General features: G+C 46.7%; 2 protein-coding genes across 7 annotated transcripts in view; one reads left to right on the plus strand and one right to left on the minus strand.

Moving 5' to 3' along the window:
- Positions 1-1,850: 1,850 nt before the first annotated feature.
- Positions 1,851-9,154, plus strand: DDX20 (DEAD-box helicase 20). The gene is made up of 11 exons (XM_054087720.1): positions 1,851-2,051; positions 2,125-2,219; positions 2,786-2,954; positions 3,233-3,347; positions 3,429-3,571; positions 3,920-4,058; positions 4,919-4,977; positions 5,652-5,734; positions 6,199-6,304; positions 6,387-6,488; positions 7,666-9,154. Exons 1-11 carry the CDS (start codon positions 1,868-1,870, stop codon positions 8,754-8,756), a joined length of 2,286 nt encoding a protein of 761 aa, XP_053943695.1. The 5' UTR covers positions 1,851-1,867; the 3' UTR covers positions 8,757-9,154.
- A 7,668-nt stretch (positions 9,155-16,822) lies between these two features.
- The window catches only part of KCND3 (potassium voltage-gated channel subfamily D member 3), a 119,098-nt gene continuing 109,306 nt past the window's right edge, over positions 16,823-26,614 (minus strand). For 5 of the 6 annotated variants that reach the window (XM_054087733.1, XM_054087731.1, XM_054087730.1 and 2 more), the window contains 4 exons: positions 23,253-23,345; positions 20,524-20,580; positions 19,342-19,589; positions 17,016-17,223 (listed from right to left, as the gene is read on the minus strand). In XM_054087733.1, coding sequence (XP_053943708.1) covers positions 17,019-17,223; positions 19,342-19,589; positions 20,524-20,580; positions 23,253-23,345 — 603 coding nt within the window. In that variant the 3' untranslated portion in view covers positions 17,016-17,018. Of the gene's footprint in view, positions 17,224-19,341; positions 19,590-20,523; positions 20,581-23,252; positions 23,346-26,614 lie in introns of all 6 variants that reach the window. The other variant, XM_054087735.1, reaches the window with a different exon arrangement.

Below are 26,614 nucleotides of genomic sequence, written 5' to 3' on the forward strand. Positions count from 1 at the left end.
TTTACTAGATATAAGGAGCAATTTCTTCACTATGAAGAGTGGTGAGGCACCAGAACAGGTTGCCCAGGGAAGTGGTGGCTGCCCCATCCCTGGAGGGGTTCAAGGCCAGGTTGGATGGGGCTTGGAGCCCCTGAGCCAGTGGGACGTGTCCCTGCCCATGGCAGAGGGTGGAACTGGATGGGCTTTGAGGTCCCTTCCAACCCAAACTATTCTGTGATTCTATGAATTTCAAAGGCATGACACAGCCAGTGGTTCCCAAAGCCATTAATGTTCATTTGGGCTGCCTGGCATTGTGGGAATCATAGAATCCTAGAACACTTTGGGTTGGAAGGGACCTTAAAGATCATCCAGTTCCACCCTCCATGGACAGGGACACAATGGGATATAATGGGAATGATGCCACAGTCTGTGCACTCGGGCAGCAGAAGCCACTGGTGAGATTTTTCACTCCCTGATGAAAAGCCCTTCCGCAGCTTTCCTGTAGCCCCACCTAAGAGAGATGCTCCAGTCTCATCATCTCCATGCCCTCTGCAGTCTTTCTGGAGCTGGAGAGCCCAAAGGTGATGCAGGAGTTGGGACAGGGCAGAGCAGAGAGAACCCTCCTCCCCTGCTCCCTGCCCTCGCCTCCGTGCACTGAGGACACCAGAGCACTGAGCTCATGGTATCTGGTCCACCAGGAGGGGAGACCTCATCGCTCTCTGCAGCTTCTAGAAAGGAGGTTGTGGTGAGGAGGGTGCTGCGCTCTGCTCCCAAGTGACGTGATAGGTACAGCAGCCATGAAGGCTGATGCACACCTTGCAATTTTCTCTATATCCTTTTAATCAGCATGGCATACAGGAGTCAAATCAAGAAAGTACTACCACTATCACTTCTACTCCTGGCTCTCTCGTTTGGGCAGATCTTTATTCAGTTCCCTGATTTTCTGACCTAGATACAGGATGGCTTTAGTTTTGTCTACTCCACACTCTCAGGACTGTTTTTCAGCCCTATCTCCAATTCACTTATTCCCAGGTGTATTTTTCCAGCCTGGCCTTCTCACCCATTCCAGATCCATCGTCCTGTGTGTCCAGCTTGCAATACGTGGTCTCTTTAATCATGTTTATTCTAATATGCTTGATACCAGCTTTATCTTAGCCTTGATTCATCTTCCACACACAGGTGGGACACGAGGCACTGGCCTCAAGCTGTACCAGGGGAGGTTTAGCTTGGGTATTAGGGGAAAGAGCTTCACTAACAGCGCCATGAAGGCCGGGATGAGGGCGGTGTGGAGCCTCCATGCCTCGAGGGGCTGGAACACGCATGGATGCGCTGATGGGGACAGGGCTTAGGGGTTGGCTGGGAGAGCCGCGAAGGGTTTTCCAGCCTCACTGGTCCCACGATTGGACACCTCGCAGCTCCCCACGCTCTCCAGCGGGTCCCCAGCCCCGCTCGGTGCCCCCGGGTCCGCCTCGGGCAGCGAAGGCCTCAAACGGCGGCCCCTCACGCCCCCTGCTGAGCGCGGGCTTCCTCCTCTCAGTGCGCATGCGCGGCGCCCTCAAGACACTCTCGCGAGATTTGCCTCGGACTCATTCGTAACTCGCGCGCTCACGCTCTCGCGAGATTTTTCTAGTTCTCATTCGCGCGCCTCGTTGCTCTCGCGAGATTTCCCGAGCACCCGTTCATAACCCGCGCGCGCTTAAGAAAAATCTCGCGATATTTTCCCTGTTCTCATCAGCGGCGCGTGCTCAAGGCTATTCTCGCGAGATTTTCCCAGAGCCGGTTCGTAGCGCGCGGTCTCCGGGCTGATCTCGCGAGATTTCTCCAGCGCTCATTAGTACCTGGCTCTCAGAGCCGCTCCCGCGAGATTTCGGCCGCGGCGTCCGCCAAGATGGCGGCATCCGCGGCGGGCGAGGGCCGGTTCCGAACGCGCGATGTGTTGGTGCCCGGCGGCCCCGCCGATTTCGGGTCGCTGCTGCTGTCGGCGCCGGTGCTGGCGGGGCTGGAGGCGGCCGGATTCCACCGGCCGTCTCCCGTGCAGCTGAAGGCGATCCCGTTGGGGCGATGCGGCCTGGGTGAGTGGCCGGGCCGGGCCGGGGTGGGGAGCGGCCCGGGGGCTCCGGTAACCGCCGTGTCCGCACTTTGCAGATCTCATCGTGCAGGCCAAGTCCGGCACCGGCAAAACGTGCGTCTTTTCCACCATCGCCCTGGACGCGGTGCTGCTGGAGAGCCCCGCCACGCAGGTGAGACCCGACCCAGCCCCCCCCGCACCGGTACGGGAGCGGGGTTGGGTTTCACAGAAACGTGGAGTAGTTTGGGACGAAAGGAAATTTGTGGAGGCACTTTATATGAGGGCTTGTAGCGATAGTACATGGGGAATAGCTTTGAATTGGAAGGAGAAGATTTGGATTAGGTATTACGAAGAAATTATTCATGCTGAGGGCGGGGAGGTCTCAGGTTGCCCAGAGCAGTGGTGGCTGCCCCGTCCCTGGAGGGGTTCTAGGCCAGGTTGGATGGGGCTTGGAGCCCCTGATCCAGTGGGAGGTGTCCCTGCCCATGGCAGGGGGTGGAACTGGATGGGCTTTGAGGTCCCTTCCAACCCAAACCATTCTGTGATACTCATTACTCGTAGCATTTTCTATGCTGAGAGTCTCTCTGGTGATATTCAGGAATTTCTTCTAAATATCCTTTCTCGAACTGGCCTGTTGCATGTGCATGGTTAAGGTGATGTTGTACAGCAATGTCCTTTCTTCAAGCATGATCTCGCAAGCATTGTGCGGCTTTGAGGTTTAACTCTTGGCCCTCACAGATCCTGATTTTGGCTCCCACGCGAGAGATTGCTGTGCAGATTCATGCTGTCATCACAACCATTGGAATGAAGATGGAAGGGTTGGAGTGCCACGTTTTCATCGGAGGGACCCCTCTGAGCCAGGACAAGGCCCGGCTGAAGAAGTGCCACATAGCAGTCGGGTCCCCAGGTATGGATGAGCTTTGCTGTGCAGTAGCTCACGGCAGCTGGAGCACAGTAACTGGGGCTTTGGAAATCATTTTAGGATGATTTGGGGGTTTTAGTAATAGGGGATAGTCTCAAAAGCCAGCAGCAGAGACGTTTAAGACTAGGTATTTTTAGTGAGAGATTATTCTAAACAAGTCTTTTAAAAATGCTCATTAAAATCAAATTTTCAAAAAATTAATTGGTAGAGCTTTTTCAGTTTAATACTTTGGAAGGTCCTTTAATCTTTTCCTTCATACATAGGTCGGATAAAACAGCTCATAGAGTTGGACTACTTAAATACAGCGAGTGTCCGACTTTTCATTCTCGATGAAGCAGACAAGCTTCTGGAAGAAGGCAGCTTTCAGGAACAAATCAAGTAAGAAAAACACTTATTTTACGCACTTATCGGTAGATTAGATACGTTCTTGTTAGTCATTGGCATTTCATTGTTTCACAGTTGGATTTACTCCTCGCTGCCAGCCAACAAACAGATGCTCGCTGTTTCAGCTACTTATCCTGAGTCGTTAGCTAATGCTTTGACCAGGTACATGAGAGAGCCAACGTTCGTGAGGTTGAACCCTACTGATCCAAGTCTTATTGGTAAGCAGAAATGAAATCATAACGATATCATTATTGGTAGATTAAGAAGAGTAAACTGTACGCAAAATAGGTGTTTCTTCATCATTTCTTTCCACAGGTGAGTGGATTGGTTTTTGATGTGTTTATTTTATTGAATTGATATGTTTAAAACATCAGTGATGAATGTAACTTTCTGGTATCATTCAAAATATATTCAGCCTTTTAAGAAAATACTGTCCTGTAGGGTCTTATTAGGCTCATTTGCTCAGACTTTATTTTAGCTGCAGTGATGTGTGTTGGCTGCAGCATTATACCATATGTGGTTTTGTGGAAATCCCTAATCTGATCACTTTTTGGGTTTCTGCTTAGGGCTGAAACAGTATTACAAAATTGTGAATTCCCATCCGCTTCCCCATAAAACATTTGAAGAAAAAACCCGGCACCTGCAGGAGTTGTTCAGCAAGATTCCTTTTAATCAAGCCTTGGTCTTTTCAAACTTGCATAGCAGGTAATAGATTTGAAATATAATCTCTAAAAAGCGTTTTGGCAAGTGATGGTTATGAGTGAACTCCTGAGGTCTCAAACGCAGCCAGAGGAAGCCGAGGGGCCCTGATGAGTGAGAAGCTGGACATGAACTGGCAGTGTGTGCTCACAGCCAGCAAAGCCAACCGTGTCCTGGGCTGCATTCGAAGGACATGGATCTGTTGGAGTGAGACCAGAGACAGGCTGAGAGAGTTGGAGTTGTTCAGCGTGGAAAAGAGAAGACTGAGGAGACCTTATTGTGGCATTTCAATACTTAAAAAAGGCTGATAAGAAACATGCGCAAAAACTTTTTAGTGGGACGTGTAGCTATAGGACAAGGGGGAATGGTTTTAAACTAAAAGAGGAGCAGTTTAGACTAGGTATCAGGTAGAAATGTTTTGCTGTGAGGGTGGGGAGGCCCTGGAACAGGTTGCCCAGAGCAGTGGTGGCTGCCCCATCCCTGGAGGGGTTCCAGGCCAGGTTGGATGGGGCTTGGAGCCCCTGATCCAGTGGGAGGTGTCCCTGCCCATGGCAGGGGTGGGACTGGATGGGCTTTGAGGTCCCTTCCCACCCAAACCATTCTGTGATTCTATAGATGCTGTAGGGAATAGTGAAAACAAAGGAATGCTTTAGCATCAAGGTACCTCCTATATGGTTTAGTACAGTGAGAGCTGATGTCCTGCTGCCCTTTTCCATCCTTAAGGTGAATCTTTGAGACATAAAGATGAAGGTGAGAGTTCTGGCACGTGGTCCATGCTTGTGGAGAACGGCCTGTTGGAAAGAAATGCACAAGAGTTGTTAGGTCTGCAGTGTTTTTTACAGTTTGTTTTTGGTGTGTTCTGTCAGGGCTCAACATCTGGCTGAAATCCTCACATCCAGGGGCTTTCCTGCTGAGTGCATTTCAGGTAAGTCTGCTCAGAACTTTCCAGTCCTAGTGAACTTGTGTGTAAACATGACCTAAAATAGCAAAATAAATCTTGAATCTTAGTTTGTGTGGTCTCTGGTTAAATAACTGATAATCATTTGGGTCGTTGTTGGTCTTTAGGACTTTAATTCGTTTTTACATTAATTTTCCTGCTTTCAAATCATTTTGGGAGTAGTTGCTGTCAGTGTCCAGATGGGTACATTCCCTTATTTGCAAGGAGAAAGTTTACTGATGCTGCAGGTTGAAGCAGTTTTTCGTTGGATGTTGGATTTATATCTCTTATTTCAAGCTTCTCTAAAAAAGCTGGGAGTTGGCACCTAATGTTTCTTAGAAACATGGAATTTTTTCTTCAACAGTGTTTTCCATGGCTTACATCTTTAAAATTTACGTAGTGTCAGTGTTGTTCAAGTGGATTAAGTGTCCTTGTTATCGGTTTCTCTTACAAAACCATTATTTGCTTGTTTTTTAATAGATTTCCTTATTTCTAAGTCTTTGTTTGTCCCTTGCTTACTTATTTAGAACTTTTTTTTTTGTAGGAAGCTTCTCTCAGACTTATTTTTGTTCTCACCTACAAACGTACAAAGCAGTGTCTTCCAGAATTAGAGGGGCATAAAACTGAAGAGTGCAATCTGTTTCTTACGTTTCTCTTTTCAGGCAGCATGAATCAAAGTCAGAGGCTTGATGCCATGGCAAAACTAAAGCAGTTCCACTGCAGAGTTCTGATTTCCACAGACTTGGTGAGTTTGTATTTTGCAGCATGCATGAGTATTGTGTGTAAAGTTACTTTGGAGAATTAGATCATAGAACTATGGAGTGGTTTGGGTTGGAAGGGACCTCAAAGCCCATCCAGTTCCACCCCTGCCGTGGGCAGGGACACCTCCCCCTGGCTCAGGGGCTCAAAGCCCCATCCAACCTGGCCTGGAACCCCTCCAGGGATGGGGCAGCCACCACTGCTCTGGGCAGCCTGGGCCAAGGCCTCACCTGGAGCCCCTTTCCATACTGGAAGCTACTCTAAGGTCTCCCCAGAACCTGGGCAAAATGCCCACTTGTAGTACTGTGAGCTGGCTGGAAACCTGTCATTGCTTTATGGTGTCAACAACTCAAAGTTCCTGTGTGAATGATTATTCCTTGGTGGTTTTAGTCATTTAAATCTGTTCAGCATATCAGTTACCAAGTCCTTCTCTCTTCTCGCTTTCTCAAGACGTCTCGAGGAATCGATGCTGAGAAGGTGAATCTGGTTATCAACCTGGATGTACCCATGGACTGGGAAACGTACATGCATCGTATTGGCAGAGCTGGGCGCTTTGGTAAGAACAGTCTTGGATGTCTTGAGCCTGCGCAGGCTCTGCTGGCCCTGGTGAGGTAACCGTGCTCTGTTATGTGCCGCAGGAACCTTGGGCTTGTCTGTGACATACTGCTGCCGCGGGGAGGAGGAAAACATAATGATGAAAATTGCTCAGAAATGTAATCTTCAGCTTCTTCCTCTGCCAGGTATGTGCTGCTCTGTGAACGCAGCTGGTTTGGGTTGGTTGTTTTCTGTTCAGAGCTCTGGATGAGTCTGCAGGGAGCTGACGTGCACCTGCCCTACTGCAGCTGCGTTCATATCGGTTCGGGTTTTCCATACTCTGTTCTGACGACTCTTTATGTAACTGCCTCAGCTGTGCGAGTGATGGAACAGGAACTTTGTGCAAGCCTATGGATAGGGAGAGGAGCTCTGCATCCAGCTGGTCATTTAGTGGATACATAAGCAGCTTAAATCAGTTTTGGGCCCCTCACCACAAGAAGGTCGTCCAGATGCTGGAGCATGCCCAGAGAAGAGTAACAAAATTGGGGAAGGTTTACAGCACAAGCCTTATGAGGAGTGGCTGAGTAAGCTGGGGTTGTTTAGTCTGGAGAAAAGGAGGCTAAGGGGAGACCTCGTCGCTCTCCACAACTGCCTGAAAGGAGGTTTTAGCGAGGTGGCAGTTGGTCTCTTGTCCCTGATAGCCAGTGACGGGATAAGGGGGAATGGCCTCAAGATGTGCCAGGGGAAATTTAGGCTGCATATGAGGAGGAATTTCTTTACTGGATGGGTTGTTAAGCTTTGAAAGAGGCTGCCCAGGGAGGTGGTTGAGTCCTCATCCCTGGAGGTGTTTAAAAGACGAGTAGCTGTTGTACTTGGGAACGTGATCTGGTGCGGGACTTGGCAGGGCTGGATCGATGATTGGACTTGATTATCTTAAAGGTTTTTTCCAACCAAAACCATTCTGTGGTTCTATGATAACTACTTGATTTCCAGGAATCTGTTATTACGCTTTTCTCAGGCTGTAAGGTGCAGTAGGAGAAGGAAGGAATAATTGAAGCATGGAATGCTTCCTACTCTTGCTTTCCCAGGAATGATTTTGCAAAGGATGTTGCTTTTGCTGCCTTGGCATAAGTTCTAATTTTTACCTGGTTAAGTAGGATATGAAAAATAGATTAAGTAGCGCAGTGCTGTTTGTTGTCATCAACTCATTGATGCCTTCCATGAAGAAAACATTCTGGCCATCTGAGCTCTTTCAAGAATTGAAGAGGTCGGTTTGTAGGCGGAATGTAACGTGTCTTGATGTGTTTCCTGAGGCTTTGCAGAGCTTTACTTTAGTAGAGGGATGACCTTCACTGTGTGCCTGCTTGTTTCCCTTTTGTGCAGAGCCTATTCCTCCTGGAATGATGGATCAGTTTGGAGATGAGGTGGTAGAAGTCAGACCTGTTATACACACAGGCGCTTCAGTGAATTCTGACACTGTGTGTCTTGGACCGGAGCAGCCAGTACTGCAGCCCATCCAGAACAGTTTCTCAGAGGTACCTCGGCCTCTTTCTAATCTTCCGGATGACAGTTCTTCTGTAGAAAGGCCAAAAAAGACACTGAAGCAAAAGAAGATAAAAAAGTCCACAAATTCTGTGAATACAGGAAAAAGCAGCAGAAACACCCAAACTTCCAGTTGCCAGATGGAACAGAGGAATAGAGTCAAAACCATTTCCAGAACGGATGGACAACATAACACTCTACCTCCAGATGAAGAGGCCTTAAAAAACAATCTTCCCAGAATTCCATGCTTGTCTTCTTTCAAAAACCAGCCGAGCAAGGCCTGGAACTTCTCGGAGTTAGTTGAGGACTATGACTATTTCATTAAAGAAGGGTTGGAGAGAGAGGTCGAAATCTTAAGGAGCTATTCAGGCCCGGGAGAGCAATGTGAGCTCCCCAGAAACGGTGGCGTGGAGTGGAAAGAGGCGGAATGTAATACAGAAGCAATAGCAAAGGATGTTTCATCTGGTGACAGCGATGGGTTGTACAGTTCCAGGGCTTCCTCTGATAATAGGGAAAATAACTCGTACTTGGAAGCATTTTCGGATACACAGGAGAGAGACGCTGTTGTCACAATGCATCAGGGTCGTTGCACACCAGAGAAGCCTCAGGAGCCATCACGAGTCCCAAAACAAAATCAAGCGGAGAAAAAAGCTCCAAAACAAAAAACTAAACAAAAGAAAAGCCATCACGATCAAATCCCTACTCTTTCCACAAGGAAAACCTGGGAGGACTGCTCCAGCAGCTCTTGGGATGATGGTGTTCCATGTGAGAATTGGAGTTACAAGAACTACTGGAAATCCTATTATGAAGCGTGGCAGAACTACTACGCTCCCGTGTCTCACTACAGGAAGGGCTTCAGGCTGTGGAGCTGGGCGAATGCCTATCATGCCAACACCATCTACCTCCAGGAGCTGCTGAAAAGCGGGGAGTGACACAATGGCACTGCTGTTATGGAGGGGCTGCTTGGTACCAGGAGTGGATATTGTCTCTATAAACAAAACTGCTGCTGTGCTGGCACCTGGGCACATGCAAACGAACAGTATAGGAGTCAAGAAAAATGTCTTTTTGATAAGCAGGCTGTGCCTGGGTAAATGTTTTCCGTGCATTCCGGTGACGGTGTTACAAGTTTTTAATAAAAGGAAATGAAAGGCAGCTGGATGTTCACTTGCGATCTTTACAGCCCAGAGTAAGCAAAGGAAAAGCCACTTACATGTAAGAAATTGATCTCAATAAGGAGCAAACACGAACCAACTCCAGTTTTATTTGCTTGACCTGCATCTTCCAGATGACCTTTGAGTGAAGATGAATTCACTGTGAGACTACGTAGCCTGGTTATAGCTGGAGATCATTCAATTTTCCATAATTCTCTTATTAAACACAAGGTACAGATTGTATACTGGTTAAGTGGTAGAGGGGAACTTGCATCTCATTGCTAATTTTAATCTACTTAATTAACATTGTATAAATAACATTTCTATGGCTGGGTGCATGGCAAACCATGCAGTAGAAGGTGGCTTAATTATGGAGAAAAAGTGCAGCAGTCGTAATTGCTCTGTCCCTGTGGGTGCAGCAGTGTCAGACTCGCAACACTTAACAGGAAAGCTTTAATTAGAAATGAAATTACCTGGTAGTGCTAAAACTAATTGGTAGTTCCTGTTTGGATTGCACTGCCTTGTATGTAGCTGTCCTGAAGCAGGAGAAGGCGAGAGCTCTGGCTGGCTCAGGGTATTGACCTGAGCTTGTCTCCACATGGATTCTCAGTTTTCATCCTATAGCTTTAGTGTTTGGGATCACAGAGACAGATTCTTTCTGCTGGTTCCTTGGATTTCTTGGAGTTCACTAGAGCAGTTACAGTCTGTGTCAGGCTGGAATTTCCTCAGTAAAATTAGTTTCCTGCCTGCTATGAGCCGTACTTCCAGAGAGCGATGCTTTAACTTGGCCAAATGGATTTTTCCAGGGATGCTTCATTGCTCCCCTTCAGCACCTTCCAAATTGATTTTGAGGACTATGCTCTGTTTTCACTCAGCTGAAGACATTCCTCAGCATTCCTAATGTCCTTGCAGAATTCCCTGTGCAAATCCTGTCATGTCCCTGGCAGCACTTTCAACCTTTTTGTATGGTGCTGGGTCTGAACTTTATGTCCTGGAATTCAGACTGTCTCTCAGGAGAACTGAGAGGTGGATGCAGCCCATGAGTGGCATGAAAACGCAGCCCGGGTGGCAGGCCAGGGTGCTGTCCTGGCTGGGATGTGGGGTTTTTCTGTTGCTGGGGTGATGGTGGCTCCTTGCGAGGGTCAGCCTTTACTGCAGGAGAGAAGGGGGCTGAGAGCTCTTCTCTTTGCCTTCTCTCAACGGGTGTCAGAGGCCACTGGATAAGTAATCTTAATTTCTGCTTAAAGGCTTCTGAAAATGTGAACTAGTGCCTCTCAGTGGTGCTTTCTGGTATGGTTAAGATGAGATCAGCTCTATCTGTTTTGTGGTTGAAACAAGCGGGCCCTACTTGCAATGTGGAATAATGCAAAACTGGCCTGAACAGAGTTGCCTTTTAAGAGAGGCATAAGATGTGCTCTTAATTTAAATATAGTAATTATTTGTTATTTTTTTCTGTGCCTTTTTCCTTGCTTTGCTCCCTCTGTGTCACAACAAATCACCCCAGGGAGGGGTTCTCAAGTTTTATCCACGTAGTTTGGAATGGCCAAGGCAACCCAATTTTGTTTCCAAGATCGGTTTTATTGTGACTCTTAACATTGAAAAGGAGGATTCTGCGGGAGATGGACGTAGGTACCTGTGTGATTGCTCTTCTGTAACCTCTTGCTGTTTTCATTAGTGGATGCTTAAGAGTTAGGAGTGTTTAACTGTACCTTGAGTGGCTTAGGCCAACACCCAAAGCTCTCTGAAAGAACCTCCCAGGACTTTAAAGAGAAATTCTTCCCGGTGAGGATGATGAGGCCCTGACTCAGGTTGCCGAGAGCTGTTGTGGCTGCCCCATCCCTGGAGGGGTTCAAGGCCAGGTTGGATGGGGCTTGGAGCCCCTGATCCAGTGGAGGTGTCCCTGCCCATGGCAGAGGGGTGGAACTGGGTGGGCTGTAAGGTCTCTTCCAACCCAAACCCATGTTTCTGTGACTTGTTTCAGAAGAAATCTACAGCATCTTGTTTTTTGTGGCACATACTCTGTTTAATCCAGATTGGATACATCAGGTACAGCAGTGGCACAAGACTCAATACTGTAAATGATATACAAGCTTCAACATATGCACTACAATTCCAAAAGAAGACAACAGGAAACTTGGTTCTTCTAGAAAGGTGTTCTCAAATGAAGCTACCTGCAGTTGTATACGGTACAGTTTGTATCTGTCCTCTGATGTTCGTAAGCAAAGCCCATTTATAGTACGAAAATAGAAAATAATAAGGTCAAAAGCTTCTCATAACATAAAACTCCTAAAGAAAACACCATTGCATTGGAATGCCTCACTGATTTATCAAAAATAGACCATCACACGTGTTTTGTAAGATACTTCATTGGTCCGAGGAGCTAGGGGGAGCTCCCAGTCAGAGTCACAACGGAACGGAGAAGAGCGTTCGGTATGGTGGTTAAGGTCTCACCCAGGCAGCTGTGTGACCGCTGCGAGTAGCGCTAGGTTAAACGAATGAAAAGGAACACGTGCACACAAAGGAACACACAAAATAACAGACTATTGACTGCCAAGAGAACTCGGGAAGGGATTTTCACAAGCTCTTTGTCACCTGGTCTTTTGACTGATCCACCTGAAGGTTTTCTGGCAGAGTTTTCGCGTTCTGAATGTGAGTTCCTGGTTCACTTGCTGTCTTGAGTTCTTTGTTTTGTAGCTGTTCGTGAGCTGAGCTTTGCTTATGGGAAGAGGAGGTATTAATCTCTACACAGCTTGTGTAAATGGCAAAGAGAGGTGAAATGACTTCTTTGAGGTCACTTGGTTCATCAAGACAATCAGGAGTAGAACATGAGTTCCTGATGCTGACTCTCCTGTGCACCCTGCTTCTGCTTGCTTTTAACGTCTTAGAAAGGTAAAACCCTTATGAAGAGTGTTTACAGCATCGTTAAATGTGAAGCCTGAAAACCTGACTCTGAAGTTGTGCATCTAGTGCATTTCCTTTAAGAGTTGGTGGAAAATAAGTGATATAAGAATAAACCAATTAAGCTATAGGTGATGGTTGAATTCTGTGGAAAAGGTGTATTATTCACCTAACTTTAAAAGCAGAATTAAGTCTTCAAAGCTGCTGACATTAGCCAGCCACTCGTGGATACTGACTTTGTAACTCTGCCATAGTCCAACATGGAAAAGATGTTACAGCCTCCAAGGGATGTTTGTAACCCAGAAATTAAACATGGATTTTAATACAGTGAATTTTCTCTATAATACATGTAAGATACAACATGTCTGTACTTAAAAAAGGCAAAATATTCAAAGAATCATTGCTTGCTTCAGCTGGAAGGAATCTGTTTTCCATGCCCTGCCCCTCAAACTGTCTAAACTATGATGATGTTTAGACAAAGAATGATGTGATGCTGGTGGGTTACCAACTGCTGAAGTTAAACAAGTAGCATTGGTTCAAATTCAGTACTTCTGGCTGCTGTAAGAAGGATTCTGAATTGCCTGTTAGCTTTATTCCACACTAAAGCCATGTGTGTTATCTCATTTCCCTTTTCCCCAGTTTACTTTCAACAATAATAATTATTTAACAGAAAAAATTGTCCCTGGGATAAGGATTTGCTGTGAAAGGTTTGCTATTCCTCTTTTGTTTGTAGGCAGTCGCTTGAAATGCAGAAGGGAGAGTAGTTGAACATGGTGCAAGGGGTAGAATGGCAGCAAGGGAGGGGAAAGAAGGGAGTTATGGCTGAACACGGGAAGGATCCTTGACAGTGAGATCTGCGAGTCTGGAATCGGCTCTCCAGGGAGTCCTTTCCTTGGAGATATTTAAATCTAACCTGGAGAAAGCAATGCACTCTATTGCAGTGAAGGGTCTTGTGCCAGTGGAGGATGGATTACTTCTTTTAATGCTTTCATTTTTTAGGTACCAAGGTGTGTTCTCTGTCCTTAAGATTTTGAAGGAAAAGGAAAGTAAAAGGTGGATTTCAGAAAGAATAGATGGAGTCAAAGCCTAGATTTGAAAGGTATTTTTCATCTTTCTTTGCCAACAGAGTGCAATTCCTCCTTTGAGCAGCCCAGCGCCGGGTGAGCAGAGAGTGAATCTGTGAATAGAATACACTGGAAAGCTGTGAAAATAGTTTTCCCTCAGAAAAGGCTTTGGGAAAGAAAACAAAATGCTTGGAAAAAAGTGTTGCTCCATTGATATTTTAAATATTGCTTTATGAAAGGCTGAAAAAAGAATCCCCTTCCACTTGCTTTTGGTACAAACAGCGTGTTTTTATGTTTTTTTTTAAAGGAACTTTTCTGAAACTATAAAAACTCCTAAGGAGTTTAAGGGAGGGAGAAGGCTTTGGGATTGAACTGCCAGTGGCTATTGCCATCTTGGTGAGCAGCTGTTCTGATGGGGCTGTTATGTACCACCTGCTTTTCAGGAAGGCATCTGGGCTAGGACCTACCTACGCTTCTGGATGCTTCTCCTCCCGGAGGGAGCCCACACCCTTCGCTGTGCATCGAGAATGAGCAGGACTGCAGGGGTCTGTGCTGGTTTTTAGGTCTGTACCAATGTGTGTGTGGCCCTAGGGACGGGAGAGGGATGCTGGTAAGGCAGGGCAGTACTGGGCACCGCTGGAGAGAGCAATCCCAATCCTGCAGTGGAAGTTCTGGCCTGTGGATTTTCAGGATTGACTCGGCCTTATCTCAGCAATGGTTTATCAGTTGTTATTTAGAGATTATAAAGAGCCTGGCAGTTTAGTAAAGCTAATTGTCTCCCTTCCTTACAGGAATCAGTGGCTGTAGTGCAGTCCCCATGCCCTGCTGTGCGAGTGCTGTCCCTGCTTCCCTGTGTTCCATTCGAAGGATGCTCTCTCGTGCCCTAAGCAGCCGCTGGTAGGATGGTGATGGGTTCTGGTTTCTGGTTTCAGTGCTCTCACAGTGTCTGTGTGGGGCAATCCAGGCAGGTTTTGTCGTAGCATATTTTCAGGTGCTTTTGGAAGCATTGCTCAATATTTCGGCTCAGTCTGTAAAGGGAGACAGTGCCTCTGTTAAAAATACTTTTAGCCCTATTCGTCCAGCCTCAGACTTCCTGAGTTTTGTCTGTCTTTACCCTCTGGAAGGCTGTGCCGAGGTACTGACTGGATGGGGCAGCACCTGCCAAGATAATGGTAGAAAAGGCGAGCCATGTATTTTTGAGCAAGGATAACAATGATTCCTCTTTCACGGAAGAGAACAGTGGCCATGGCTGCCTTGATTATCCTAGCCCAAGCAGTCAGCCAGAGACCCCATGGACTGGCTTTTTCCTTTACTTCCCCCGTCCCCTTTTAAAAATGTTGATTATTTGTTGTTTTTTTCAAAAAGCATTTTGGTCGATGGCAATTAAACGCACCCACAGTGCTTTAGACAAGGGCTGCCATGGTTGCTATTTACAGTTGAAGAAACGGGTGCGGTGAGATGAAGTGGGTTGTTGACCACTCCATGGTAAATCAGGAATAAGAAAGGCAGCACTGAGAATCCATGTTGAGTCCCTGACTCTTGGTAATCGCTTACTGGAAGGAACACTTGCAGCTTGTCAGCACAGCAGCCTTGAACCCTCGTTCTGTGCCGGCGTCAATGAGGTTGCAGGGTGGTGAGTGGTGGATCTGCAAGGGTGAGGGTGGTCAGATGGGGAGCAGATGGTGACAAATAATGAAAAGATTATATTAAAACATCAAGAAAAACCCAATAATGGTAAGATTAACTGCAGTGTAACCTTCTACAGGAAGTAGCAAAGGCTTTAATAATTTAAACCAGGACTAAACATACTTTTGGGTAACATATTACAGCACTGGAATAAATGACTGTAAGCCGGTGCAGCTGCTGAAGGCGTAGCCGTAGCACTAATATTCCTAGGATGTCTCTACAGAGGGTATTGAGTTAATGCATCAGCCACCGAGTCTGCTCTATGGGCTAATAGGTTAGGAGTGCTAACTAAGCAGTTTGCTAGCTCGTATGTGTAAGTCGGCATGTAGGTCTATTATCTATCGATACGTGTATGTGTGTCTATATGCATATGTGTGTATATGTGTATAAATACTACATCAGGACAGACGTTTAAAGAGTCATCCCTTGGCTGAATCAGCCTCAAACATGCTTTGAGTAGTTCTTTCAGTGCCAGTGTTCGTAAAATCACTGCTCAGAAACAGGACACTTGAAATGTTTCCTTATTATCTACAAGCTGTTGGGGCTGGGCGCATTGCCGCTCGTGGGTGTGTGCGGGGCCTTTGGGGGGTGCTTGGGCCTGATCACAGGAATGAGCCAAACAGTGTGCGACAACGGAAAAGGTGGGTGATGCTGTTCCTCACTCTGCCCTTTGGGGATCCCACCCGTTATGAGAGAGAGACTTGAGAAAGGCAGAATGGAAGAAAAAAGTTACTCTTCTTAAGGGGGAAAAATCAGTTATGCTTCAGGACCGTGTGTTTCTTTACAGTAAATCATTCCTAAAGCAATCTCAAAGAGGGGCTGGGACTGGCACGGCTCGGGTAGTGGTGTTAGCTTCTCGCAGTGCCACAGCATTACTGCAGGGTTTGGTTGTCTACAAGCACGTGACTTCTCCCAGGCTAAGACTAGAACGTGGAAGGAAGATGCTCTCTGTCCCACGCTTCATCAAATAGACTTGATGGTCTGTCAGGTCTTTTCTGACCAAATGGTTTTATGATTGTATGAAATGCTTTCCAAGCTCCAGTACTGCTCCCCCTCCTCAGGTGGACGCAAGCTATAGATCCCGTGCTGGGACTACAGCACTAAACCTGCTAACCTAGCCTACCCCCAAAATTAGTGCAACCCAGAAGCTATTAACGAGACAATTGTAGCCCTAGGACTGTGAAAAAGCCAAATACCTCTCTGTCCATGCAAGATATTTGGCTCAGGGGTTAATTATAATCAAGTATAGATCCAGACATCATTTTGGCTACTATTTACAGTGGGTTGTATGTCCAGTGCTAGCAAAGAAACCGATACAGAGAAACCAAACTTAAAAAGCATGGGCACACATTACAAGAAACCTCTGTCAGACCGATGAACGCTCAATGCAGTTGAGTTCAGTGCTTCCTCATTCTTTGCCATTTGTGTTCAGTATTAAAAAAGAATCCTACCTTGTGTTTTTCCTTTTTAAAAATACAGAACTGGTATTCTAGTCGCACTCTTACAAGTGATAACAAAAATAGAAAGCAGATGCCCCTGTGGGACTAAAACTCTACTAAAGCCTGTCTTTTTTTCTCCACAAATATGTTTTCACAGACAATAATTAGCAGACAAACACGCTGTTTGCAATTGCACTGTATTGACTTAAAAGGCGGATACAAAATTGGCTAAATAAAGAATGCCATCCAGGGTGAAGGAGTCGTGTGTGCGTGCGTGCACGCAGAGGACACGCGCTCAGGACACGCGCTTGTGTTTTCCCAATCATGGGAGCGTGCTCTGCTCTTTATGACCCAGCCTGGGCCTGATAGGGTTCTGCGCGCCTGCATGCACACACACAGCAGGATGGGGATAGATTTCTGTGACGGGTGGCTTCTTTGCCTAAATCTTTTCCTATAAAAGAAAAACAAAATGTGAAATTTTGTTTGGTTTAAAGGTTCTGCTCCATGAAGAAAAAAAAAAAAAATCACAAAATCCATTGTTTTTCACCTTTTTCAGTCATTTCCTCATGAATAAATATTATCCATTAAAAACCTTTAAAAAGGTGCTGCGATACACAGTGTTATATTTCCATTTGCTTTATTGACTCTCCTCTTGCCACGATGATGCTTTCTCTCCAGCCTCTGCGGGTGGTTTTTGCCCCGTACCATGGCACAACACGCTCTCCGTGCAGGCTTTTCCATTAACCAGCCTCTTCCTCCCTCTCCTAACCCTTCCTCAGTCCACAGCATGAATGCCAGTCTGAAGAAAGCTGCCTCGTTAGGGTCTCCGGTGCTAATTCGATGACAGAATGTCAAGGTTGGTCCATCCAGGCACGATTTGCAGCAAGAAAGGAACGTGGAGGTGTGGAGGGAGAGGGGGCACCGGTCTTTCCAGCCTCCTTCTGTGCATGAGACGCTTACAAGGCAGAGACCTTGACGATGTTGCTCGTGGTGGTGGTGGGAATGTTCGTGGAGTGGCTGGGGCTGCTGGGCGGAGGCCGGCTCTCGCCTTCTGGCGTGAGGGCCGGCGGCGTGGGGATGCTGATGATGGCTGTCGTTATCTGGGCAGTTTTGCAGTTCGGTCTCAGCCCGTCATCAGACTTCATGTTGAGACTGGAACGACTAGAAAACAAATTCAGGGTTTGGAGGTTTCTAAAACCAGACAGTAGAAAGGATGGGCAGGGCAGTTGGTTTTATTCAGCATCTTATTCCTCTGAACTCAGGGCACCAGAATATTCAGAAGGCTCCACTTAACTTTTCTGCCCCGGTTAGAATCATGGGGTGGTTTGGATTGGAAGGGACCCATCCAATTCCATCCCCTGCCAGGGGCAGGGACACCTCCCACTGGATCAGGGGCTCCAAGCCCCATCCAACCTGGCCTGGAACCCCTCCAGGGATGGGGCAGCCACCACTGCTCTGGGCAACCTGGGCCAGGGCTTCCTTACCCTCACAGCAAAACATTTCTTCCTAAGATCTCATCTCAATCTCCTGTCTTTTAGCTCAAAACTTTTCTCCCTCGTTCAATCCCTGCCCTCCCTGATCAAGAGCCCCTCCCCAGCTTTCAGCGCTGGAAGCTTCTCTAAGAACTCCCTGGAGCCTTCTCCAGGCTGAACAACCAGTTCCTGCAAAGGCTTCATTTATTTCTACCCTGGTTACACTAAGCTTTTTCAATACTTCCTCTGGTTAGGATACAGCTTTTCCCAGGGCAAATTGTTCCAGGTTTCCATTTCGTTCTTTCATAATTCTAGTTTAATTAAGAGGGCATTAAATATCCTGTCCTGTATACTGCATTTGTTCAGAGCACAGGTAGTTCTGAGAAAGATTTTGTTCTTCCTTGTGTTTCAAATGCCTCTCAAATTCACTGTCCCTTGGTCTTTTCTATTTTTTTTCATCTCTGCAGTAGTTTCAAGGACCCGGCAGCTGGGAGCATTCTTATTAGATCTGCATCAATCGCATCCTATAATTAATTACGGAGAGAAAATGATAGGTTGATTTCTGTGCATCTGCACAGACGCAGGAGCCTGCTATTACCAGCCCAACGTGTTCATTTTAAACACAAGCGCTATCCTTTCAAAGTGTAAAGCTCCCAGCTGGAAAGCTATTGCTGCTGTTCTCTCAGAGTGACTCAGCGAGGGGATGTTTTTGGATCGCTCACGCATCCCCAGGACACGGCAGAGGCCATTCTGCTCTCTGGGGGCCTCGGTCACAAGCTGAGAGTGGGGCAGTCTTAGGGACTTAGCGGTAACCAGGACACCCAGTTAGTTGGATTCCACATGAAAAACAACTCGAAGGCTTTTTTTCGCTCTACTATTACAGTTTGGTAAGCAAGTGAAATAGCAAAGTGTTGACATTTAAAATATCACTGGCATCTGATTGAGCACCCAGTGAAGGAGGCAGAACAGTTGCCATTCCTTGCAATTACTGGTTTTAAACTATTGTCATCTTGAAACTGCAATGGTTTCACTTGCTTTGTGCTCATCGATCATAATTCATTCTCTGAAATGCACTTCTCCTTCACCCTGGCATGCAGTAATCGCTTGCTGCCCTGAAGGCAGCTTTGTTTCAGGTTCCAGATCCCTTTGGTAGGAGCGGGGAGGGGAAGAATGGCAAGTTCAAACCCAGCACAAGTAGTGTAATGGGCTGAGAGGGGTTGGAAAGTGATTTAATATTTGCCAGAAAGGTATGGTGAAGAAATGATTTTTTTATCATATAAAAGTAGAAATGTTTTGTGTTGAGACGCTTCTTCACCTGTGTCACTGGTGGCTTTTTAGGTGAAACCTACTAAGACACCATTGTGAAATCCCTCCTAATTTGTTTCCCGGAGATGCAGGGTTCCTGCAGTTTCAGTTTAGACTTTTGGACAATGGAAATCAGTGAAATGATGGACCCTGTCCATGTGTCCCGCTCTCTGATGGCCTTTGCTGACAGACACGTATTACCTGATGTCTTTGGCTTCTCCCAGTATAGGATTTTGGAAGCGCTGGACTAGCTGGGAGGTGCAGGGGTCCTGTGCCAGCTTTGGCGTGTGCCTTACGGCTGGTGGCTTCGACCTGGTTCTTCCCCGGAGCCGCTAAGAACCACTCTCTTTGGGTTATCATTAGAAGGAGCAAAAGCAAGCTGCTCCCCGTGCTAGACCCCTCTCCCTGGCTGGAGAGGACAGGTCTGCAAGAACATCCAGTTGGGTAATGCCCCTCGGGGGTTTGCATGCAGTAGTTAGCAGCAAGAGCCTACTTACTGTACCTTGTTGTAAGAGAGGGCTGCTCGCTGCACTGGATGTGGATGGTGCTGAGCTCCTGCATACTCCGGAGGCGAGTGGCTGGCACGCTGGAGTTGGGAAGGTGCGTGGTCTTCTTGTTCCGGCGAGAACAGCAGGAGGTGGTCAGTCCATGGTGACTCGACAAGGAGGGGCTCCGAGAAGAAGGATAGTTCTGCATTGAGCTCTCCATGCAGTTCTGCTCAAACAGTTGCTCGTCTATGAACTCATGGTTCTGGCAGGGGAAAAAGCAGGGCTGTTACTCTCTGGTGGCACCAACAGCTTTTCCCAACAGTAGCTTGTTTTCAACGGCACCTTTGGCTTGGTTGGCAGGGCGTCAGCCCCTTTTCTGTGTAAGATATTCTCTGCCTCTGTGCCTGAAACTATTTGCACCAGGCAGGTCTTATAAAGAACTGACTCTGCCCTTCCACTTACTGCGGCCCAGAGAAGATTGTGTCCTCCTGCATTGGTTGGGGAATAAGAGAAGCTGTTGCAGTGATAGAAGCATGACGGTCTGTCAACGCTACCTTGCTTAGGTAGTCTGAGATGCTAAATATATTGTGTGGGAATTTCCTTCCATTTTTGTGTGTGGACTCCAAAAATGGATTCAAAAAGTCTGCAATGGCACATGGTTATGAAACCCCAGAGGAGATTCAGTCTCCTTTTGCTTTGTGCTGGGGACAGGGTGGTATTGCCTTTGGATCTTTACATCCAGCTGAATTGCAAGGTGTGCCAGCTGTTGGGTGTGAAGCGTACCTGCAATTCACGGGGTGCTCTGAGCCGAGGGGGAGTAAACACAGAGGGTGAGAGTGGGCAGTGTGTCGGGAAGAGAACGCAGAAAACTGAATCTGGGAAGAGTTTTTGCGCTAAGGAGCAAGAAATCCTAAAAGAAAGAACTCTTATGTGTGTATATGAACACCCACGTAGTTCTAGGGAACGTATTTATCCAGTCCCTGTCAGCATCAGAAGGGATGGGAAACGAAAGCAACCATGGTGAAGGCAGCCATCGGTTTTCATTGGAACGACTGACAACTCACAGGAAAGAAGAGCAGAGACAGCCACGTGCACAAACGGCCACGGACAAGACCAGCAACAAGAAAGGAAGCAACCACTCCGCAGACACGCCACAGAGATCATAGAGAGAACGGATTGAATTAAAAAGGAAATACCTTGATGGTGGAAGTTCGTACAGATAACAGGGGATCATCCACAAGATAGGACAATCCCTACGGGACAACATGCCAACAAAAGATAAAAACACAATTGATTGTCCATTCCGGCATTCAGTTCAGTCCCAGCATTGCATCTGTTGTCTCAGCATTCCGGCTGGCTCGCTCAAGTTTGAATGGGCAACCGGACCTTCTCTTTGCCAAACCTTGCCAGAATCAGCCCCCTTTGTTCTCCCTTCTCACGCTTCAGCTTTTTAGTGTTATGTTCTTTGGAATAGAACAAAACTGGTAACAGCTTTGTTGCTTTGGCGTTTTGAGAGTGGAAGGCAAAGGAAAACAAAGTTTTGGCTGCCGATTCATGAGTAACAACTTGGAATTGTATCGCCAGTGGGTTTCCTGTGGATATGGGGTTTGATCAGCCTGGGGGAGCACAGGAGAGAGGTTTGGATTGAAGGACTGGATTAGATGCACACGGTGTTTGGATAAAACATGGCATGTGAATGTCCGTACTCAATCTGGGAGTAGGAATGAGTGGGGAAAACCCATCTTCATCCTTTTGCTTGAAGAAACTCTTTTGGCTGTGTTAAAATGACAAAGTGACCTCTTGTTACAGCAGCTACAAGTAATGCAGGGTCACTTTGTCATCTAGTACACCGGCTTTGTGAGCCATTCACAGCCGTTCTGTTGTAAGGCTGCGTGCTAGAGATGACTGCATATAGCGTGACAGTAAATAATGGACTTTTCCAATCCTTCTGCCCAGCGTAAGGGAAGGTGAATTGCCCATTGAAACAAGTTCGCAGCCATGGTACATTCCTCATTCCATTCCTGCAACTTGGTCACAAAATGACTCTTCAGTACTGAAAAATTCTTTAATTACCATTTCAATTTTGGGGAGGAAAATTCTTGCACAGAATATTAATAGGTTGTGTGAACTGTAGGATTTCCACATGAGCCGATTAAACTATTTAGTTTGATAATTTCAGACCCGAATCCAAACTTGCTACGTGGTTTGATGCACCCCATGGTAAATAACTGGCTGAAAAACGTGGGAGAGAAACACATGAAATATTATGTGGATTCTCCCTCTAGATTTTAATCAAAATATCTCCGTCCTTGCCATTCTTTGCTGAAAAGAGCAACGTTTGGAATGTTTTTAACCACCGAGATGCTCTGAGTAGGCTTGTGTGCTGGAGGCAATCGAGCTCCGGCGTAGGCTAACGCATCCACACAGCGGGATACGCCTTCACCACGTTACTTCCAGCACCCTACTCAGCCCGTTAGTGGCAGAGGCACTCGTGCGGCTTCCAGAGAGGTCTGTCCGCCCCGTACAGAGGCCAGCATTTCTATGAATTTTCACAAAGTCAGGTCTTTACCCTGGAGACGGGGTTGTCATTTTTTGTTTGCTTTGGCCAATTGGTTAAAGTTTTCAAATGGAAGTGTTCTTTTGAAATCCAGGTCTGAGCAGGGAAGGCTTTAAGTATGAAGTTCTCCACTAAAGAGTCAGGTTGTGAAATATCTGCTTGTTGTATAACATCCAAAATTGCTAGAAATAAAGGCAAGATGAGTCTTATAAATAATTTCAGTGCATACAGGAAGACTCAGTTTCCTGTCCTTGGAATGAGGACCTTCAGCTCATTGTGACAAACCAGCTGTACTCAGCAGGTCACTGTAATTAACCGGTCCTCTTCTTCCAGTATATCGCCGGAGCCTAAGTGGAGTTATTCCAACACAAGCCAAACTATGGGAGTGAAGGTGATTTATCTAAAAGAAAGCTCTCGCAAGTCAGAAATCAAAAGTACATTTGATGATGGATGCAGATAGAAAAGGCCATGAATATTTTAAGTGTTAACCTCTCTCTATTCTTTCTAGAATGAATCATGGCACAGATAACGTGTTCCTTTACTGCAGAACGTTTTATATATACCTGGGGGTGAAACACATGTATCAAATAACTATCTGAAGGGTTCCAAGAGGCTTCTGCCTACAGGATCACTTAATGAAAAACACAATTCTTGCTCCAACACCTTTCATGACATGATCAGGAGAGTCATGTTCTAGAAACTGCTTGCCTGGCTGTGAGATAAATTAACTGCTCTTGCAACCTGAACTGTGGTGAGAAAAGATCCGTGCAACCTTTAAACCCATTCAGAGACGTCGTCTGCTCTGTGCTGTATCAAGGGCTAAAGGATTAATTTTTCCAGCCTGTTGGCAGTGGTGACCAGGCTGTGGTTTGTGGTCACTGACAGCAGCTTCTTCCTCTTAAGGCAGCAGAACTGTTCTTTTTTACTAATTAGCACAGGTGACGAGTATCTGTGATGTGTGACTGACAGCACAGGACAAATGCAGTTTAATTCTCTTTCAGAAACTAAAGCTGATGTCCACCTTGTTCGTAGGATCTCCCTAACGCCGTGCTGAGAAGTTCAATTGAACTTCACCAAACAACCTGCTCTTGACCTCGTGCTGGCATGGATAACCATGGGGTAACAGACGATCGCATCTTTATCCCTTTACACAGGGTGCTTTGTTAAAGAAGACAACAGAATAGAAGCACATTTATCCCATTGCAGAATATTCCTGGGAGCGTGGGGCTCAGCCCCATGTGGGATAGTCTGTAGGTCTGCCCAGCAGGTCTGAGGGCCCCTTCGGAGCACACGGCATGCACAGCTTGTGCAGAGCCTGGACCAGCCACAAGCCCCAGTAAGATGGAAAAGGATTGTGTTGCTACTTACGGTTGTTTTTTCCAGGCAGTGCAGCAGGTGGTGATGTTGGCTTTCGATTAAGGAGGTGCCTTTAGTCATGTGCTGTTCATCTTCAGTGGATCCCTAAACAGGGGAGAGAAACCAAAACCCAAAGCAGGTGTCAAATATGAACACAAACAGAATGACCAGCAGCAGCTTTCACAGTGATAAAGTGAATTTCAGTGTTGGCAGCTCACAGGTTTTCCTCATGATTCTTAATGAGGTTACCTCCTTACGGTTTGGCTCATAAACCCAGGTGAGGAGCTCAGCTTTAATTTAAACCCAACATGTTTCCAGCCATTTTGTAGCTGTGGAGGAAACCCAGGAGATGTTGTTGGTGTCAAGGCTCAGGAACCACAAGGTAAAGGGGAAAAAAAAAAAGAAAACTTGTGCTGTTTTATTTTTGTAAAAACTGTTAAGCCTTTTAAGCTTGTTGTGCTTTTTGAGAGCTGACAGATGTACCTTGAACTCTGGTCTTTGTTAGGAGCTAAAATGCAAGCTGGGTGGCTCTTGCTAAGCTGAAAGCCTGGTTCTGCCTGACCTTCAGGGCTGCATGGAGCAGCTTGTTGGAGCTTCCATGGGCTGTTGCTGAAGCCTCCTGAGTCATGGCTGTGCGCTGGATCAGAAATGTGAACTGATGCTTTGTGTTTTGGGTGTTATGATGGTGTTTCTGGAGACAGGGCTCCTGCCTGTGTCTCTCCTCTTCATAGATGTGACCAAATGTTTTCCACTCTTGATACCTGGAGTGCATCGCAAGGGAGAGGCTCTGTCCCTGCCTCTGTGTGTGTGGTTGTGGTGGGAAGCTCGGAGCAGGTCCTGAGGACTGGGTTTGTGTGAGCTGAAGGTGTGTAACCCCTCCCATGGCCAAGCCCCCTTTGGAAGGAAGGGAGAGGGGAGAAGGCACAGCTTGTGTAGCAGTCGGTATCTATAAGTTATCCTGGTCAGGCGTATGACAAATGAAGAAGCACTGTGTAGCAGTGGCAAAGGGTTTACGTTTGCATGAAATATGGTAGGAGCTCCCTAGGAGAGGAAAGGTTCCATCCTTGTTAGTGTCTCACGGCTTGTGGCCCTCGCTCAGTAGGATGCTTGCTGTGATTTACGATCTGGTGCCGCAGTGCCCGGGAGCCTTGTGAACTGACCCAGCACCCTCTGATCGTCACTCAGCACAAAACCTGAACGAGGCAAACCTGTTCCAAAGACCTCCCAGTCAAGATCCCCGTTGTACAGCAAAATCTGGGGAGCAGCTTTCCCGTTTCCCCTTGTGTGCTCAGGCTGCTGAAGTGTGGTTAACAAATGTGTAAGTTAACTTGGAGAATGGAGCATGTTTGGAGGCGAGCAGGCAGCCTGCGTCGTCTCGGGAGGGATCGGGCACAGCTGAGAGTGTTCAGAGTGAAAAACTAGTGGAAGGAGTGGTCCCTCCTTGGAAGAGAGAGTTGGGAAGGAGGGAACTGCTTTTGGCATGCCTGTGCGAGGACTGGATTAGAAAGGTTTCTGGGGCACTGTTGCTGGTCCCTTCTCCTGTGTGTGTGCACATGGTGATTTGGGGAGGAGACCGCTCAGACCGTGGTGTTATGCATGGTTGGGATAAGCTAGTGGTCTCGGAGCAATCTCTGCTTTTGTTAAGCTGAAATAGGAACGGATAAGAGGTTAGGAGCTTAGGTTCAGTTTGTGTGAACGTTTGTCTTGTGCAGAAAGCTCGGCATCAAGCATTCATCAAAGCAGTGATGGGGCAGTTCAGTCAATGTGAGTGTGGGGACGCATCCAGTACTCTCTGGTTTTTGATTTCTGTGCTCTATAAGATGCGTACACTCAAAACACGGCACATCTCCCACACTGTGATCTGATGATCAGATCTGCTGCAGAAATGGAAGGGAAAGAAGGAGCAGGGGCTGTGCAGAGAGTTTCATTTGAGAGCCAGGATGATTTTTCTCACTGTATCTCTTCTTTGGTGGCAGATCTAAGATCTGGGTCATTAAGGATATTCTTTTACTACTACTGCTTAAGCTTTTGCTCTTGGAATGAACTGTGATTTCATGATACATTAATCTGTGTGTGCCTTTGACTAGCATTTTCAGAGACACTTACATGCATTAAAATGGCAATTAGGTGTTGTAAAAGGTTTCCCTGTGCTCCGTAAGTAAAGGACGCACCGTGTCTTCTGTAATGCCTAAATCTGAAAGCTAAAACTTGATGTCTATGGCTTGAATCTCTGCTTAGACATAAAAATGCAGTGTCTAACTGTTCAAGAGAGATGATGGGTGAGGTGGGAGGCCCAGCAGACATGCCAAGACATTGCCTGTTGTTCTCAAGGGGGTCAAATTCAACTCTGCTTCAAGCACTGCTTCTAATACACTCATGTGTCCCAAAGGCATGTTCTGGATGCCGTTTCCAAGATGGTTCTTTGTTCCTTAAGTGAAGAAATAACTCTTGTCTCTGACAGATGCCAAAACATCACTGAACCGGTACATTAAGAAGCCTGCCTCAGTGTACGTGGAATTAATAGATTCCTATGGGAGTGCCTCCTAGGCAGGTTATGGATGTTTTTGTTGCTGTTGTTTTGGAAGATGGAGCGTTCCCAGAAGTATTTTTAGAAATGACCTAAAAAAATATCAGTTCCACTTTTCTTATTAACAATCCTTCTGGTGAGGGAACACATCAAGCAGGTCCTGCTCATCCCCTGCTGAGATTACTGGCTCCGCTCGACTCTGTGTTGGAATATTTCCCATGGATGTCCTTGCAAGCCCTAAAGCAATATAATGCTGCACTAAAATGCTGGAAAAGGGGAGAGGGAGAGGAGATCAGAATAGAATCTGAAAGCAGAGATGGAACTTCCATACTCCTGGCAGAAGAGCTAAGCCAACTGATAAATCTTGGCAGCACAACTGAGTTTCCCTGTGCCTTCCATCCCAAGGATGGGAATGGACCAAGAGATGGTGGTGGCAAGGAATAAAGTGTAGCATCGGGGAGTATGCTTTGTACCTTATCTTTTGCTTTTCCTTCAGTCAGTTTGGTCTTTTCAGAGACAAAGAGTGTGCAACCGCAGAGTGTCCTACCATGCAAATGAAGAATTAGATCTGAAGGAGCCGCTGCCCCATAGGGCAGCGAGAGCTCCAGCGTCACATGAACTCCTAGTGTTTTGACAGCACTGTTGAGGAATGTGTACCTATAGCAGTGGCATTGGTGCTACCTGCGTTGCTGCAGGCAAACACAATCTGTGTCCTCATTAGATAAGTCTGGCTGCAACGGCAAAGCTGTTGGGAGGAGGAGAGGAGATGGTTTGCTTTCTGAGCTGGGGTGCCAGTTTTGCAAGGATTTGATGCCAACTACCATTTAGTTTGTTCTTGGAAGACGTT

The sequence above is a fragment of the Cuculus canorus genome, chromosome 24 (genome assembly GCF_017976375.1).
Source record: "Cuculus canorus isolate bCucCan1 chromosome 24, bCucCan1.pri, whole genome shotgun sequence".
NCBI lineage: Eukaryota > Metazoa > Chordata > Aves > Cuculiformes > Cuculidae > Cuculus > Cuculus canorus.